The sequence below is a fragment of the Alosa alosa genome, chromosome 3 (assembly GCF_017589495.1).
Source record: "Alosa alosa isolate M-15738 ecotype Scorff River chromosome 3, AALO_Geno_1.1, whole genome shotgun sequence".
Lineage (NCBI taxonomy): Eukaryota > Metazoa > Chordata > Actinopteri > Clupeiformes > Clupeidae > Alosa > Alosa alosa.
In genome coordinates, this window is record NC_063191.1 from 31,082,708 (window position 1) to 31,098,762 (window position 16,055).

At 38.8% G+C, this 16,055-nt stretch overlaps 1 protein-coding gene across 16 annotated transcripts in view; it reads right to left on the reverse strand.

Moving 5' to 3' along the window:
• The window catches only part of mycbp2 (MYC binding protein 2), a 283,844-nt gene that overhangs the window by 173,795 nt on the left and 93,994 nt on the right, over window positions 1–16,055 (reverse strand). For all 16 annotated transcript variants that reach the window (XM_048239181.1, XM_048239179.1, XM_048239178.1 and 13 more), the window contains 5 exons: window positions 15,793–15,927; window positions 14,008–14,091; window positions 12,686–12,782; window positions 8,906–9,098; window positions 2,963–3,237 (listed from right to left, as the gene is read on the reverse strand). In XM_048239181.1, coding sequence (XP_048095138.1) covers window positions 2,963–3,237; window positions 8,906–9,098; window positions 12,686–12,782; window positions 14,008–14,091; window positions 15,793–15,927 — 784 coding nt within the window. The remainder of the gene's footprint in view (window positions 1–2,962; window positions 3,238–8,905; window positions 9,099–12,685; window positions 12,783–14,007; window positions 14,092–15,792; window positions 15,928–16,055) is intronic.

Here is a 16,055-nt window from a genome sequence, read left to right on the forward strand (position 1 = left end):
ATCAATTGATTTAATTTAATGAGTTTGATTGACAAATTTGGCTGCCAGTGTGTTCAGCAAATTTGTCCAAAAAACAATCAAATTTGGCTGCCAGTGCATTGAGCACATTTGTCTTGATAAGACTCCTTAAAATTAGTCAAACTCTTATTACATTAAGTCAAAATGATCTTTTGAGAGAGCACTAGGTAAGTCTCTTCATACTAAAAACAATACCAAACATATTTTGATCTCAATTACAGAATAGACAAAGACAGAATAGCAAAAGGGCTATAATAAATATATAAGTTAAGATAATATCCAACTGAAACACAGATCAGTGATCAGGTCAGGTATTCCAAGAAAACTAGCTACATCAGCTGTAATAGGCATTAGCACAGATAACATTGATGTTATCAATATATCTACATTCCTAGTCCAATTTGCATCTTTTGAATTAAAAAAGTTTTCTTTCAGAAACAAGAACATTTCTAAATGATTCCAAACTGTTAGGGGCCATTAGGGGTCGACCAATTATCGGCCGGGCCGATTTTTAGGGCTGATATTTAGCATTTTTATAATAATCGGTATCGGTCATTTTTCCCACCGATAAGCCGATATTGAAATGGATAAAGAATGAAACGCGCTACTTTGTCTGTAAAGCGTCTTTCACTCCCTGCATTTGCTACTATGTGGTCAAGAGCATTGTCCCGCCCACTACACCGTCTGATTTGTTAGTTAGTACGATTGCAGCCAATCAGGATCAAAGACTGAACACAGAGAAAGTTTAGGATTCTCACTGAGGCAGACTGACTGGGCTTCAGCTGTACGGAGCTCTTTTTCGAAAGTAGCCTAAGGAAGGTACCTTACATTGCTGAAGTTGCAATGAATCACAATCATCTCAATCATCACTGTGGGGCGCGAACTGACGTGAAAAACAGGAGTTTTTTTATTAATTTTTTTATCTGTAGCCTAGGCCCAGGTAGCACCCGATGCGCAATGAACACACTGTGTTATTCGTAGGGAAGCGCTCGTGTCAAGGCAGCTAAGTTAGTCCCGACCTGAATGAGATTTTGAACGAGGTTGTGAGAGTGGTGAATTTCATCAAAACCCGGCCCTTAAGAGCCCATCTATTCTCCACACTTTGCGAGGAGATGGGAGCTGACCAAAAGGCTGTACTGTTTCACAGCGAGGCAAGGTGGCTTTCCTGAGGTAAAGTGCTGTTGCGCGTGTTTGAGCTCCGAGTCGCCTCTTCTTGGAGGAAGAGCGCATGTTTGAATCTGCAAGCACGTTCCCTAATTAACATTTCTTGACGAAGCTGGTCTATCTTAGCGATATATTTGGAAAGCTCAATGAGTTAAATCTCCAGTTACAAGGCAAAGACAAGCACCTACCTGACCTAGCAGATAAGATTACTGCATTCACCAAAAAACTTGAGGTATGGGACAGGCGCCTCGATCGCGACAGTATTATGCCTTTGAGAATCTGAGTGAAATCGCTGAAACGTCTGATTCGGGAGCCACTCTTGTGATCCCATGTATTAAACAGTACGCCTACATCACATCCCTGCAAAGTTTATTTCAAAAATATTTCCCAACCAGCAGTGCTCAGTATGACTGGATTATGGATCCATTTAATGCAGCATGTTGGTATTTCATTGAATATATTGTACAATGCTGTAAAATATTGGCCTATAGATGCTTCCTAATATGTTGCTGGAAAACAGAAATATGTGTGTTTAATTTACAATGGCACATTATGTATTTATTTATTATTATATCTGCAGCACCAGCTGATTTTAACTCTGCTGAAGAGGATATTTAGAACTTGTCATTATTTCAATAAATTTGACAATTTTAAGCTTTTAAAATTTAAACCTACCATGTTCTTAGAGCGATGAGGGACAGGTGGGGCTCGAAAATGCCCCCTTGATCAAAGTGGGGAATGAAAGAAAAAGTTTGAGAACCACTGATCTACACTGAAGTTACAAAAACACCACTTTGTAAGCTACTGTCTCTTTGATCCGGATCAAAGTAAAGCTCCCACATCCTTCATTTAGCGAATTCCCGATTGATGCACGTTAGTGATATGCTGTTTAGCCTACTAGTTACAAACTCTGGTGCTGCGCGTCGTGAGTTCTTTGCCTCCGCCTCGTCCATTAATTGTGAATAACGGGACAGCTTGGCGGACGTTATCCCTTAGGCCTACATAGAAGACAAGTCCTAAATTATGCTCCTTTTTGAAACGGACTGTCAGAAAAGACCAGGCTACAGGCACCCAGGGCCAGTCGTAATTTAATCCGACCTGAAGTAAATTGCGCCCTGAGCTGGCTTTTAACGTGCCTTTTAGGCTCACAAAAGTGTAGCTTAAAGCCTACATATGGACACAAATTGCATGCTTAAATAGCCTAAGAACTATTTTAAAACTGTTTTGTTAAACTATTCAACTACACAACTCACACACACGATGGCAAAGCATCCTCTTTGTGACAGGTCCCTAGCACATAGCACATAGCCCATTGTGTAGGCCTAGTCTATGAAAATAATTGCCATCACTCAGCTCTTGGATTAACATCATACACAGGATTTACACTTGTGATGCAAGTTGATAGAGAATTGTGTATCAAAAGAAGAAAGGAAAGTTTGCATAATTAAATGCTTTTGAATGATTTTTTTGCAGCATATCACCTTCACTATCTACCCTCCTTTTTGACAACTGACATATCGGTTATCGGCCTCCTGTTTTGGTAATAATTGATATCAATATCGGCCCTGAAAAAAACATATCGGTCGATCCCTAATGGCCATGCCCATTAACATTCCTTGGGCAGTCAAACCCAATGTCAAGATTCAAATTAAAACAGTAACAACATCAAAATAACAGGTAGGAGAAGGACTACTCTCAACAATCCGCTACACAAAATAGGAAATAGTAAAAACAGGGAAAAAAGCTATTTGTCGTGGATATAAAAATTCCAGCCAAATACCTGATCCAGGCAGTTGAGCAGGTCACACAGGCAAGCCCACTGTAGAGCAGGGGTGGGGTAGAAAGAGTGAAAACAGGCGGTGAAGGTGTTGTGGCATTCCTGCAGTACAGCTTCCAGTAGTATGAGAGGCTGGCTGAGGTAGCCCTGTGGGTCATTATCTAGCTTGGTCAAGCAGTTGTCCATGCCCTCCGACAGGATCTTCTTCAGTAAGGTGCGTGTCTTACCCACACATTCTGCCAGCTTGCTTGACTCCTCTACCACGGCCTTTGAGGTGGCTGAATGAAGTGAACGATAAGAGGTTTTCATTTTACTTTTGAGGGAAGAAGGGAAGAATATAAAGACTCCAGATCAAGATCCATTTATTATCTCAGTTTGAGGATTTTGCGTCAGTCAAATCTCAGGACATTTTAAAGCCTACCAAACATTTTTTTTAAACAAATTTAACCATTATGCATACATGTAGAATATATTCGATCAATATGATGATGATGATGGACAATATTTTAGAATATTGTTTTACAACACTTATTGAAGTGCACATTAGGGCAGTTTCATCAGAGAGGCCCCTGAACTAGCAATCTTAAATGACCAAATGTATTTAAAAATGTGATCAGACTCCACTCTCTCAATCAGGTGATCAATGAACCCAGGACAGGATATTTCATCTGTGTGTGCAATGCAAATATAAAAGTAAAAATAAAAGCCATGACAATGTTCACTTCTAAACAACAACAACAAAAACAACATCTAGATGTACCGAAGAGCGGTACAAAATATGACCGCCGCCCAGTCCTTTACATTGTCTGCAAAAATAAATCACACTTGTCAATTCCCCCAAAACCAATGACAGAATCCAATTGGACAGTATACAGGTAAATCTGTCATAATGAACACACTCTAAAAAGTGCTAATCTAACAAAATTTAACCAAGTGTTATTAATCTTATATCAAGATAAAAAAAAATAGTTGGTATTGTTTTCTGTATAAAGAGACTTACCTAGCGCTTTCTCGTGAAATCGTTTGACTTAATTTAAGAAAAAATGTTGACTCATTTTAAGACATCTCGTACTAAAAACAAGCAAATTTGTCTGCCAGTGCGTTGAGTAAATTTGTCTTGATAAGACTCCTTAAAATAAGTCTTTTTAAATTAAGTCAAAATGATCTTTTGCGAGAGCGCTAGGTAAGTATTTTCATATTAAAAACAATACCAAATATATTTTTTGATCTGAATATAAGATCCTGTTTGTGTGTGTGTTGTGTGTGTGTGTGTGTATGTCTGCTTGTGTGTGTGTGTGTGTGTGTGTGTGTGATCTCTCATTTTTAACTAGGTGGCGCTATACATCAGATATCCAGAGTGGATATACACGCAGCACCATGGCTTACAAAGTAACAAAATGACATTGTATGTTACCTTAACCCACAATGACATAATTTGTCATCAGAGCAATACCACCCACAATATTACATGAAGATACAAAAAAGTACATTAGAGAAAAGGCTTGTCCATCATTTTGAAAAGGGTGAATTTGAAAAAAAGTGTGAATTCTTAGGAGGTAGAACACCCAGTGATACCGGTCATCTACACTCTTCCCAAGATACATAAAGGTTTGGACACCCCTGTAAAGGGGAGGCCTATTGTAAGTGGGATAGGGAGTTTAACGGAGAACATCTCCGCCTATGTGGACCACTTCATTAAGCCTGCAGTGGTCACCCTTCCATCATATGTGAGGGATTCTATAGACTTCATTGAGTCATTAAAAAACTTTTTAAAAAACTTTTTTGTATCTTTATGTAATATTGTGGGTGGGATTGCTCTGATGTGACAAATTATGTCATTGTGGGATAAGGTAACATACAATGTAATTTTGTTACTTTGTGAGCCATGGTGCCTCATTCCTTGTGCTTGGTTACAGGGCAATGTCTCCCCTACATATATTCAGCAGCTGTGAACAGCTGCTGCTAGAATATGAGCGCCGCTGCAAAAATTCACTTGATCAATAATAGTAACTAATAACTGTGGGAACAGCAGTCGGTTAAATGTGTTTGTGTCTCTCTGTCACTACTTAAGGAGTAAAAAATATTCTTTGAATGACAGGCTAATCTACTTGTCATTTGGGTTTGTGCAATCTACACAAGTTTTCTATCTTTTTGATATTTTAAATTTGGACATTGCTCAGGGCCTAAAACAAAGACAATTTCTATGCCTGAAGTTATCAGACATTCTTGAAGATGTCATAGGCCTAATGGTCACATTATTAGCATTGTCTGGTAGTCTATTAGAATAAACATGACTAGATTCGTCTGCAAATTGTTGGAACAAACCAGGTAATAAATAAACTTGCTTAACACAGATACTATGTCAGGCTAACATGATCAAATAAAATAGTGGTAGACTAGGCTTGCATTTCTAAAGTTGATTTGAAATGTTTTAAACTGCAACCTAGGCTACTTGCAGATTGTGCTAGTTAGTTTGTTTAACCAACCAAATGTTGTGTGAACAGTGTTCATGAATATTACATGTTAAACATTGCCCTGTAGGCAAACTCCAGATGAGGCTGGTTTGAAAGTTCATCATGTCAATTATCATCGCTTTTGTCTTGGAACGTGACATGCTGCCAGTTTAGGAGCAATTTACCTGTTGTTTAAAGTTATTCACATTAGCCTCATTACCCAACTAAGTTGTTTAATGAAGTTGTTTGTCCATCTAAATGGTTTAAACTTAATGTATTCTTTATCACATTAACTCCTAGCCTACAGTAGCCTAATGTATGTCTAGTTTTTCACATGCAAAACTGCAACCTAAGGTTAGTGGTTCTGTCCTCCTGAAATCTGCTTTCTTTTTATGTCTTGAGAAAGGTAAACCTTTACTTATGATATTGTGATGTATCATAGATGAATATCAGGATCGTTGAATCGTGATATCCTTATTGTGGGCAAAGTATCATGACAGCATCAGGGCTAAGAATTACAGAGTAACTCATATATTGATAATGACAATGATAGCTGACAAGCACGTCAGACATCATGTGAAACAGTGAAGCCTAAGCCTCAAAATAAATTGGCTTCAATTCACAACTACACTTTTTTTATTACACTTTTTACTCTTGGTCAGGGATGCCAATCATCTGTGGCGATTGAAGTGAGGTTTCAATCTCCGCTATAAATTGAGTAGCTACAGAGGGTCCCCGTTAAGTTTGGACGGGTTCCTTCATGAATCACGCACCCCATTTTCTCAGCAGAAATGGCACAAACTGCAGTTGACACAAACAACCACAAGGTGTCACTTGGGTGCCACTACTATTTTTGATGCGACTGACTTACTGCTTCCATGGCCTTGGCGGGGGCACGGAACTTAAATTGATCCACGGTAGTTTAAGCTTACACTTGACAAAACATTCTAATATGAAAATGTAGATGCAATTGTTGTAAAATGGTGCAGCTCCTTTAAGAAAGCACCGTGTGCAGGGATGGAGAGAGAAAGAGAGGGGATAGGCCTACAGTATGTGTGTTAGAACTTAGTGTGTGGAAAAAAAGTACGTGCTGTTGAGACTGGGCGAGTCATATTCAAAATAATGCAAAAAAAAGCAATTCTCCTCATTCATTGCAACCAAAGCATGCTTGCCGACATTCAAGAAAAAAATATATCAAAGCACCTTTTGCATTTGAATGTAGCACGCGAAAAAATGTTTAAACAGCTGGACAAATGATTTAGCTAATTGATTATATAACCTGTACACCAGCAATTGTTGAACATTTACCTGTACAAATTACATTGACAGTAGCCCAGTCTAACAGCATGTTGTAGGCCTACTGTAGAAATTTCACTTAAATTGCAACCGCGAACATGCCTGCTTGCCAACGTTCAAAGCGACAACGAAAAAAAGATAATAAAACAACAAGAGGGTCGAGTCTGAATGACACTGAGTTTTTGTAGTTAAGAAATATTTTTCGTATAAAAAAAATGGTCTTTCTTCAATCTCCTTCACTGGCCTATGGAAAAGGCTTAACGTCCCAAAACAACGATCAATGATCATCAAATTTCTCTCTCACATTGCTTCTCATAACCATCTATAAAAAGTGTTTTATCTTTTCTTTTTGAGCACATCGAATCCCAGGACATAACGCACTGGACCTTATAATAGGCTCGAGATATAATTCCAAAGGGGCAGATAGGGGCCACTGCACTTAAAATTTAAAAGATGAAGCTTTCCGAACTTTGAAATTCGGTGATCAGTGACTGGCATCCGGGTGAAGCGAAGCTTTTGGGTTGAACAGGCTATTAAAAACTATTTGCGCACCTCCATGTCACAGGAGAGACTGGGCTCTCCCTTCTATGAAAAGGCGTTAGGCTACCTGCAAACTGGCCTATGATTTCATTGCTGAGTTTGCGGCAAAGCAAGAAAAAATTTTTTTTCCTGAGTCAGGATATGGCGAGTCAGTGTTATTTATTTGTCCAATGTTAGCCTATAGATACAGACCAGTACATCTTATTAATAGTTTGAATGTCGTGTGTGTTTCTGCTCATTGACAAATACCGTTCAGCACAATGATTCATGCCCAATTAATTCCCCTGTTAAAGTGTTAAGCCTTTGTTACACTATTTGGTTTCAGTGATGTAGCCTATGATGAACACCATATGGCCAAATATGTGACTCAGCTAATGTTATAGGCTATACAATTGAATTTCCCCTCTTAAAGGCAAGCTGGTGTAGCTTATTAGACTAGGCTACTATTAAAATACACCGACGGTAGCCTTGGCTATGTGTAAAGTAAGCTTTCGCATGATTTCATGCACGTAAGTGAAAAGGGCCTTGCATCTGTCAAGTTCGCACAGGGCCTCGCATCCCCTAAGCGACGGCCCTGCAGCTCCCCCTAAGACAGCGAGGAAAAAAAAGTTAAAATCTGCGATAAACCGGGAAAAGTTGACAGGTTTGTTTAGGTCCGGTGATTATTTGTGAAATTGTGCAAACGACAGCCTTTTCAAGGCATTTCAAGGAAGGAGTCGTAGCATGCAAGCTCCCAAATTGACCCAGTAGCCTAAGGCATCAATAAATTGTTGGGACTGGGGAGGGTCATGCGTTTTTTCTCAATCACTTTGGAGGGTCATAGAAAAAATTCTATGCATATTTTGTATTGCAGTATGCATATATGCATATTTTGTATTGTATTGTATTGCAGCGCATATTTTTGTATTGCAGTTCTGGAAATACGTGCATTAACCCACTCGACCGTCAGACAACGCTATCTGCTTCGAGTAGGCCTATTGGGTAGGACTGTAGCCTACACTGGTTGCTGTGGCACAGTCTTGAGTGACCGAATTCGTTTTTCTTTGTCATATGAATGCTGTCATTTTGTTAGCATTACTGTTAAGGAGATGCTGTAGGCAAAGTCTATATTTCAACCTCGTTAGTGTAGTAAAAAAAATCAGAACTATTCACAAGGTTTCTGGGCAGCATATTTATGTTCTGTTAGCAAGCGAACTTCTCATGACTACCGACAAAGTAGCCTACTGCCAGCTGACGAAGCTCTCACTTTAAAACATTACTGAGAGACAGACACTGTACAATCAAGAAATCTTGCCACTGAATCCAAAACTATGTTTAACATTATGTACAAGGCTTAGGCTACAGTGGACTAGCATGTTGCAGGGGCTGCTAAAAACACAGAGAAACGCACTGAAAACTCGGCCAATCACAGCCCTTGCTGTCGAATGCGCCGTCTGGTTCGACCGTGGAACTCCACAGCGGACTATGCTGCCCCCAAGCGGCTGCAGTTGTACTTACATTTCACCATTCACCATGATCGTGAATGAAGTGTCAATTTTTAATTGGGACCCACTGTAGATAAAGCATTAGATAAATGTAATGTGCTGCTGTTGTTGATAGAGCGCTATATATGTTGCTGCTGTTGATGTCGAGGGCACTATACGTAAGGGATGCATACCTGATACAGGGAATATCTCACAGATGTACACACGCAGCAGTCGCAGGCAGCAGGTCCCCACAAAACGTAAGCGCTCCAGATCCAGCAGGGTGGCTGTGTACTGGAAGCCCTTTAGTCCACGCAGCTCTTCCACACCCAACACAAGCGTCGTCCAGCTCCAGTGCAAGATACTCAGCAAGGACTCAAAACACTCCTAAAAATCATAAAATATTTACATTTGTGTAGTGCTGCTAATGTTGAGAAACTAGGAAAAAGCATGCAAAATCAACACTACGAGATTACTTTGTATGGATTTACTTTCTACAGGCACTTATCAGAGTCCACCAGGAACCCATTCTATTTATCTAATGCATGCTTGCTCTTAGGGAAATCTTTTAAGATGACACGCAGATATATATCCATCCATATACCAAGTTTGGTTTTGATATGTGAAAGTTTTGCTGAGATATGACTTCAATTCCTGTAACTTTTGTGAGGCTTGGTCAGAAGATCATGTATGTCAAGATTCATTAAGATTGGATAAAATTTGTGACCTTTGTGAAATCCAATATGATGTAAATTGACGTCATAAGGTGCATTGAGCCACATAACATAAAAACTTTGTTCAAATGTTACTACATAGCTCTTGAAAAAGACAATTAAGGTATGTTTTTTTTTTATTTTTCATATTTTAGGAGGAGGTCAAATTCAATTTCCTCAGTGGTTCAGAGTAATTGGTTTGCATGTTTATGGTATTTGTTTATTTTCATTATTGATATTTGATATTGTATTGTCATTATTGTTATTGTGGGCCTAGCAGCGAAGCTGCAAAGGCACCCATTGAGTTACTAGCTTTTCCTATTATTGGGGGTCTAGCAGCGAAGCTGCGAAGGCACCCATTGTTTTACTACATTTTCCTATTGTTATACCTCTTGGTCGTGGAGGTGGTCTAGCAACTGTGTTTAAAGACTGTTTTAATTGTAGAATTATACCAACTGATGTTTACTCTACGTTTGAGGTTCAACTTTTTAAAATTCATGCTAATCCCCCTGTCCTCTGTGCATTAGTGTACAGACCACCTAAAATTGGTTCTAATTTTATTCAAGAATTCTCTGACCTTTTATCAGTCATGGCCACTCATTCTGACAAATTATTGATTCTTGGGGATTTCAACATTCACATCTGTTGCCCATCAAAACCTTTGGTTCATGAGTTTTTATGCATAGTGGACTCTTTTGACCTCACTCAATCAGTGATGGCACCAACACATCAGAAAGGCCACACTCTAGACCTTGTACTTTCCTCTGGCTTCTCGGTGTCTAATTTAGAAATTGTTGATATTGGTATCTCTGACCACTCTATGATTTTGTTTGAATGCTCTATGTTTTGCTCCCCTGTCTCTATTTGATTACAGTGATCTGAAAAACTATAGGCCTATTTCCAAATTACCTTTTGTTTCAAAGATCCTGGAAAAAGTTGTTCTCTCTCAGGTCACTTCTTATTTGAATGCTTTCAACATCCTAGATAAATTTCAGTCAGGTTTGAGAAAACTTCATAGCACCGAATCTGTTCTACTTAAGGTGCAAAATGATATTCTTTGCTCAGTAGATAATGGTTCTTCTGCCCTCTTGGCACTTCTTGACCTTAGTGCTGCTTTTGATACCATTGACCTTGACCATAGCATCCTGTTAAAACGTCTGGAGGATGAAGTTGGTCTGCAAGGGGTGGTGTTGAAATGGTTCACATCATATCTGAATGATAGAACATTCTCTGTAAGATTAGGTAATTGCTCTTCGTCCATTGCACCTGCCCATTCAAATGTGGTGTCCCTCAGGGTTCCATTTTAGGCCCTCTGCTATTCTCCCTATATATGCTGCCTCTTGGCTCCATTTTTAACAAACATAACATTCAATATCACTGCTATGCTGATCAGACTCAATTTTATCTGCCATTAACAGCCGATAGTTCCTGCACCTTGGAAAGCCTGTTTAACTGCTTTAATGACATAAAGAGTTGGATGGCTGCAAACTTCTTACAATTAAATGAAAAGAAAACAGAGATAATTATTTTTGGTCCACTCAGCTCTGTTCCTAAGATAAGAAATGCACTTGGGCCACTGGCTGTAAATTGCCACAGTGAGGTCAGAAATTTAGGTGTTTTCCTAGATTCCTCTTTGAATTTCAATAAGCAAGTCAGTAGTGTGGTTAAGGGAAGCTTTTTTCAACTAAGACAAATAGCTAAATTAAAGCCCTGGCTCTCATATACTGACTTAGAAACTGTAATCCATGCTTTTGTTACATCTAGGCTGGACTATTGTAACTCTCTGTATTTAGGTCTGAACCAATCTACCCTTGCTAGACTTCAATTAGTACAAAATGCAGCAGCTAGGCTTCTTACTGGAACAAAGAAACATATGCACATAAGTCCTGTGCTGGCCCAACTCCATTGGTTACCTGTCAATTACAGAATTCATTTTAAAGTTTTACTTTTTGTTTTCAAAGCCCTAAATGGAATGGCACCACAATATATCTGTGACCTTTTAAGTCCCTACTGTCCTTTTAGGCCACTGAGGTCTTCCTCACAACTTCTCCTATCAGTCCCAAAGGCAACCCTTAAAACTAAAGGTGATGGAGCTTTTTCTGTTGCTGCCCCTAGACTCTGGAACAATCTCCCTATAGAAATTAAGTCCTCTCCCACCATCAGTAGTTTTAAATCAAATTTAAAGACCCATCTATTTTCTTTGGCCTATAATGTCCAATCATTTCTCCCCTTGTTTGGTTGTTTATTTTTATTTTATTTTTTATTTATTTAATCTTATTTCTATTTCTTTTCTGCATTATATTAACTTGCATCTAACTTTACTGTACATCTTTCTCTAGGCCTATAGTAGTAGTAGTTTCAGTAACCATATGTTTGTCTTTATCTACAATCATAATCTGTTTATTATTATTATTATTGTATTATTATTATTTTGTATTTTCATTTATTTATTTGTATTTTTTTGTCATTTATGTCTTTATTTTTTGTTATTATTTATGTTTATTTTATTTCTGAGCACCTTGGGTCAATAACATTGCGTTTAAGTGTGCTATATAAATAAATATGACTTGACTTGACTATGGCAGCCCATAGGGCAGAAAGTTTCGGGACTCACCACTGACCACTCATTTGCGGATCTCTAAACCCAGCCGTCTAGCACCACCAACGGGTCAAAATGTGGCCGAAAATTGAACCGCGTCGAAAGTTATGAAATTCGGCACACTGATTCAGGACCGTCCCATGATCACTCTCACCAATTTACAGAACTCTATGCCCAACACTCTACCGCCATCAATGGGTCGAAACTGGACTCGCATTTACGCATGTGACCATTGAATGGTGCGTCCGATTATCACAAATCAGGCACCGTTGGAATCCCTGGACCGACCTGAGTTCAATGAGTTCAAGTTCCCCAATACGTCACTTTCCTCCATATTGGACCTACGCCATATTGGATTTAGTCCAAACTCTACGAAAAGTTTTAGCGGTCACAAATTTTATCCGTTTTTCACAGAACTTTGCAGAGATGATCTTCTGACCGAGCCGCACAAACAATACTTGCCAGATTTTTCAATTTCAAGTTTGTTTGCCCGTGACAGCCAATCAAATATGGCGACGAAGCCGCCAAACAGGAAGTGGACTAACATCTCAAGTTTCATTCCATCTCAAAATGACCAGTAGCCATTGCCCCTATGCAATACTATATAAAGCAACCCAAGCCTCAATATATCTCATCATGAGCCTGTCAAAATTGTTACTTACCACTGAAACAGTCCTTGCAAAAGAGCGTTTCAGGATGTGGACTGGCTCACTGGTCTGCTGCTTCCCCTTTGCTGTGTTGCCATCATTAGATGGCAACCTGCAAGAACAATGGCAATTTAAAGTGTAAAGATTATTAAGAGACCTTGGGCCCAAGTTTGAAAACGGAATCTCCCGGTGGAAAGCTAAGTCAAGGCGGAGGACTGATATGGAAGCGTTGAATTCTCATCTATCTATCAGCTATTAAAAGTCAACATGCCTTTATGGTAAGGGATTTGTAGAACTATTCAGACTTTTAAAGAGGTCATAGAATCAAATAATGGCAGTTCAGTATGGCATAGTCAAATAATGGCAGTTCAGTATGTAAAATGGACATACAGGGAACCTCAAAATCCCATGGTCATCTCCTTCATATGCAAATGTCACAACTTGAAATTGCCGCTGTAAAACGGTCCCACTGTGAAGAAATATTCCAAGCTGCACCACATTCTGGCTCTGGTCTGTACCTTTTTAACGCCCTGAAATTTACACACACACACCAGCCCACTTTCTGAGCCAGCGCAGAGCTCACACACACACCACTTCACGCAACTCAGCTACAGGAAGTCCACTACAGGAACTTGCTACTTGCTAGGTTTGCCCGTAGATGTAGTAAGCATTAAAACTCATAATCTTGATTATTGAAAAACATGAAAAATGCAGTCAACAAGTGTGGGCACAGTGGAAGGAGTAACCATCACACTGGTAACTTTTCCAATGTCTGCGGTGCTTCTTTGGGGTAACTTTCATTTAAATCCATATTTTGGGGGCACAGCATGTATAGCAATTATACAAAAGTATGCATTTACATTTAGCTTAACATGCTATCTTTCTGGCTCAATGATGCACGGCTCCATTTGCATGGGGTAATCACGACGGTAAATTGGCTTTGAAACATAACGTTTCACTTCAGAAGGGGGCGCTAAATCTGCTAAAACGGACCTTTTGATTCTCCAGCCTAATTATAGGGTTGCAAATGGACCTGTAAAATAACATCTGAGCATTTTTTTTGACAGACCATAGTTGCATACCTTCTATGTAACATCACAGACCAAGATAAAATACTCCGTTCATCCATTCTATGACCCCTTTTAAAGGCTATTGTAAAACGCATTCCATTTAAAGGTATTGCTCAACGCTGTTACTGGTCTGGTTTAGTCAACTTCAGTCAGGCTCTGCTCTTGTGCGTCTAAACCAAGATCTGCACTCTTGTTATCGCCCAGAGATTCCGTTTTCAGCGCTTAGTATGAAAAAATCGCTAGAAGTAGAACAAAAAGAAAACTCACCTATACAACAACTGAGGTATTTGGCCTGCATTCACATCAGTACCATTGTTGGACTTCTTTGAGCTCTTGAACTGAAACATCACACTGAAATCGAAAATAGACATTTTCCACCAACTATTCAAAGCTCTGGCAAATCTATATAATTTTCCTTAAATTTCCTATTTTATCCCTTTGTTCATAACCCTTTATAGTTTCTTGAGGTCTTAATAAGAAACATATCTTTTTTACTTTGGTCAACATACCAAAAGGAAGAAGCACCACAACACCATTTTCAACCCTGCCTAATTAAGGAATACTGTGCAAGGTAATTTTCTTCAAAGTAAAACTCCCATTTTGCAGTCATATTTTCCGGTCAACTACAAATATTGGCACTAAATGATTTGGTCTGGGCTCTCCTCTGCAGAGGAGGCTACTATAAGACTACGTAAGACTACAGGTAAAGCAGTGCTTCACCAAAAAAAGTAATAGAATTTCGAATTTAATAGAAAGTAATAGAATTTAAATGGCTACATTAATTATACAACACCAAAACAGAAAAAAATTGGGACGTTGTGTAAAATGTGAATAAAAACAGAATGTAATAATCTGCAAATCTCTTAAACTCATTTTTAGTTGCAAAAAGGACACAGACAACATATCAAATGTTGAAAATGACATATCTGACTATTTCATGAAAAATATATGCATTTTGAATTTGATATCAGCAACATGTTTCAAAAAAAGTTGGGACGGGGTAACAAAATCCTGGAAAAGTTGTGTAATGATAAAGAAAATAACATGAGGAATATTTCACAACTAATTCCGGTAACTAGCAACACGATTGGGTATGAACAAGAGCATCCTAGAGAGACAGAGTATCTTATAAGTAAAGTTTTAGGGGTATTCATCACTCTGTATAAACCTGTGTGCACCAGTGATGAAACATGGAGGAGCATTAGTGCCTACAGCATGGGCATCTTGCACATTTGGCAAAGCACAATTCTGAATGATGTATACAGGTTTTGAGCAACAAATACTGCCATCCAGACAATGTCTTTTCCAGGGAAGACCTAACTCTAACTGTCTGTACCTCAAAGAATCATCACAACAGATCACCACAATTACTGTAGTTTGCACATAATACTGATAATCCTACAGTAATCATATTTTATGTGTACTTGTTTACTTCACACAGGGATGTGAGGACCATAAAGCAGGAAAATATACAGGGCATGTCAAAAAGTTGTGCAACATGCAGATTTCAACTGTTAAATATTTGTGCAATAAAATTAAGTGTGGCCTTTTCTCCCTTCTTTAACTTAGTTAGAAGTTCAGTCCAGCACTCTAAGAAACTAAAACAGATACTCAGTTATCCTGTGTTTTTCGAACTGTAAAATATTTGTCTTAATTCTGCCAGTTAAAGGCACTATCTTAACACAATCTGAGACTGAAATGGAAGGCTTAAAAGCAGTATGCCATATATTTGCCTTATTTTAGGAATATGTTATTCAATACTTTTAATACTTGAAAGTACCCTGCTTTGTCATCACAGATCAACATGATTCACATGGGACGCATTTTTAGGTCAGAAAATCCAGAATTTAGGATTAATGTTGAAAAATCACAATCTTGCATACAGTACATACGACACATACATACTACAAATATGTGTACAAAAACTTTGCATGAATAACAGAGCATAACACAATAATCAAAGTGCCTCAAACTCCAGAGGGTTAGCATTACATTCACATTCAACTAATACTTTTGTCAAAAAAACATGAAATGTTTGCAAGGTGTATTTACCCGTCATCAGTAGTAATAGTGGCTTGGCCATGTGAACCACAGTCACTACTTGGGCCAGACACACGAGCCCATGCAACATACCACCACCCTTGCTGCAGCAGCACTGGCTCATCAAACATCATGGCATATTTTTCCCTGTTGAAATACAGAGGAAAAGCCTGCTAATGCCTTGACAGTAATCAGCTTGGTTGTCCTTGATTAAAACTAGTACAGTGTGTCTCTTCTGTGTAACAGTTATAGCCAAGGAGTAGTTTCATTCTCAC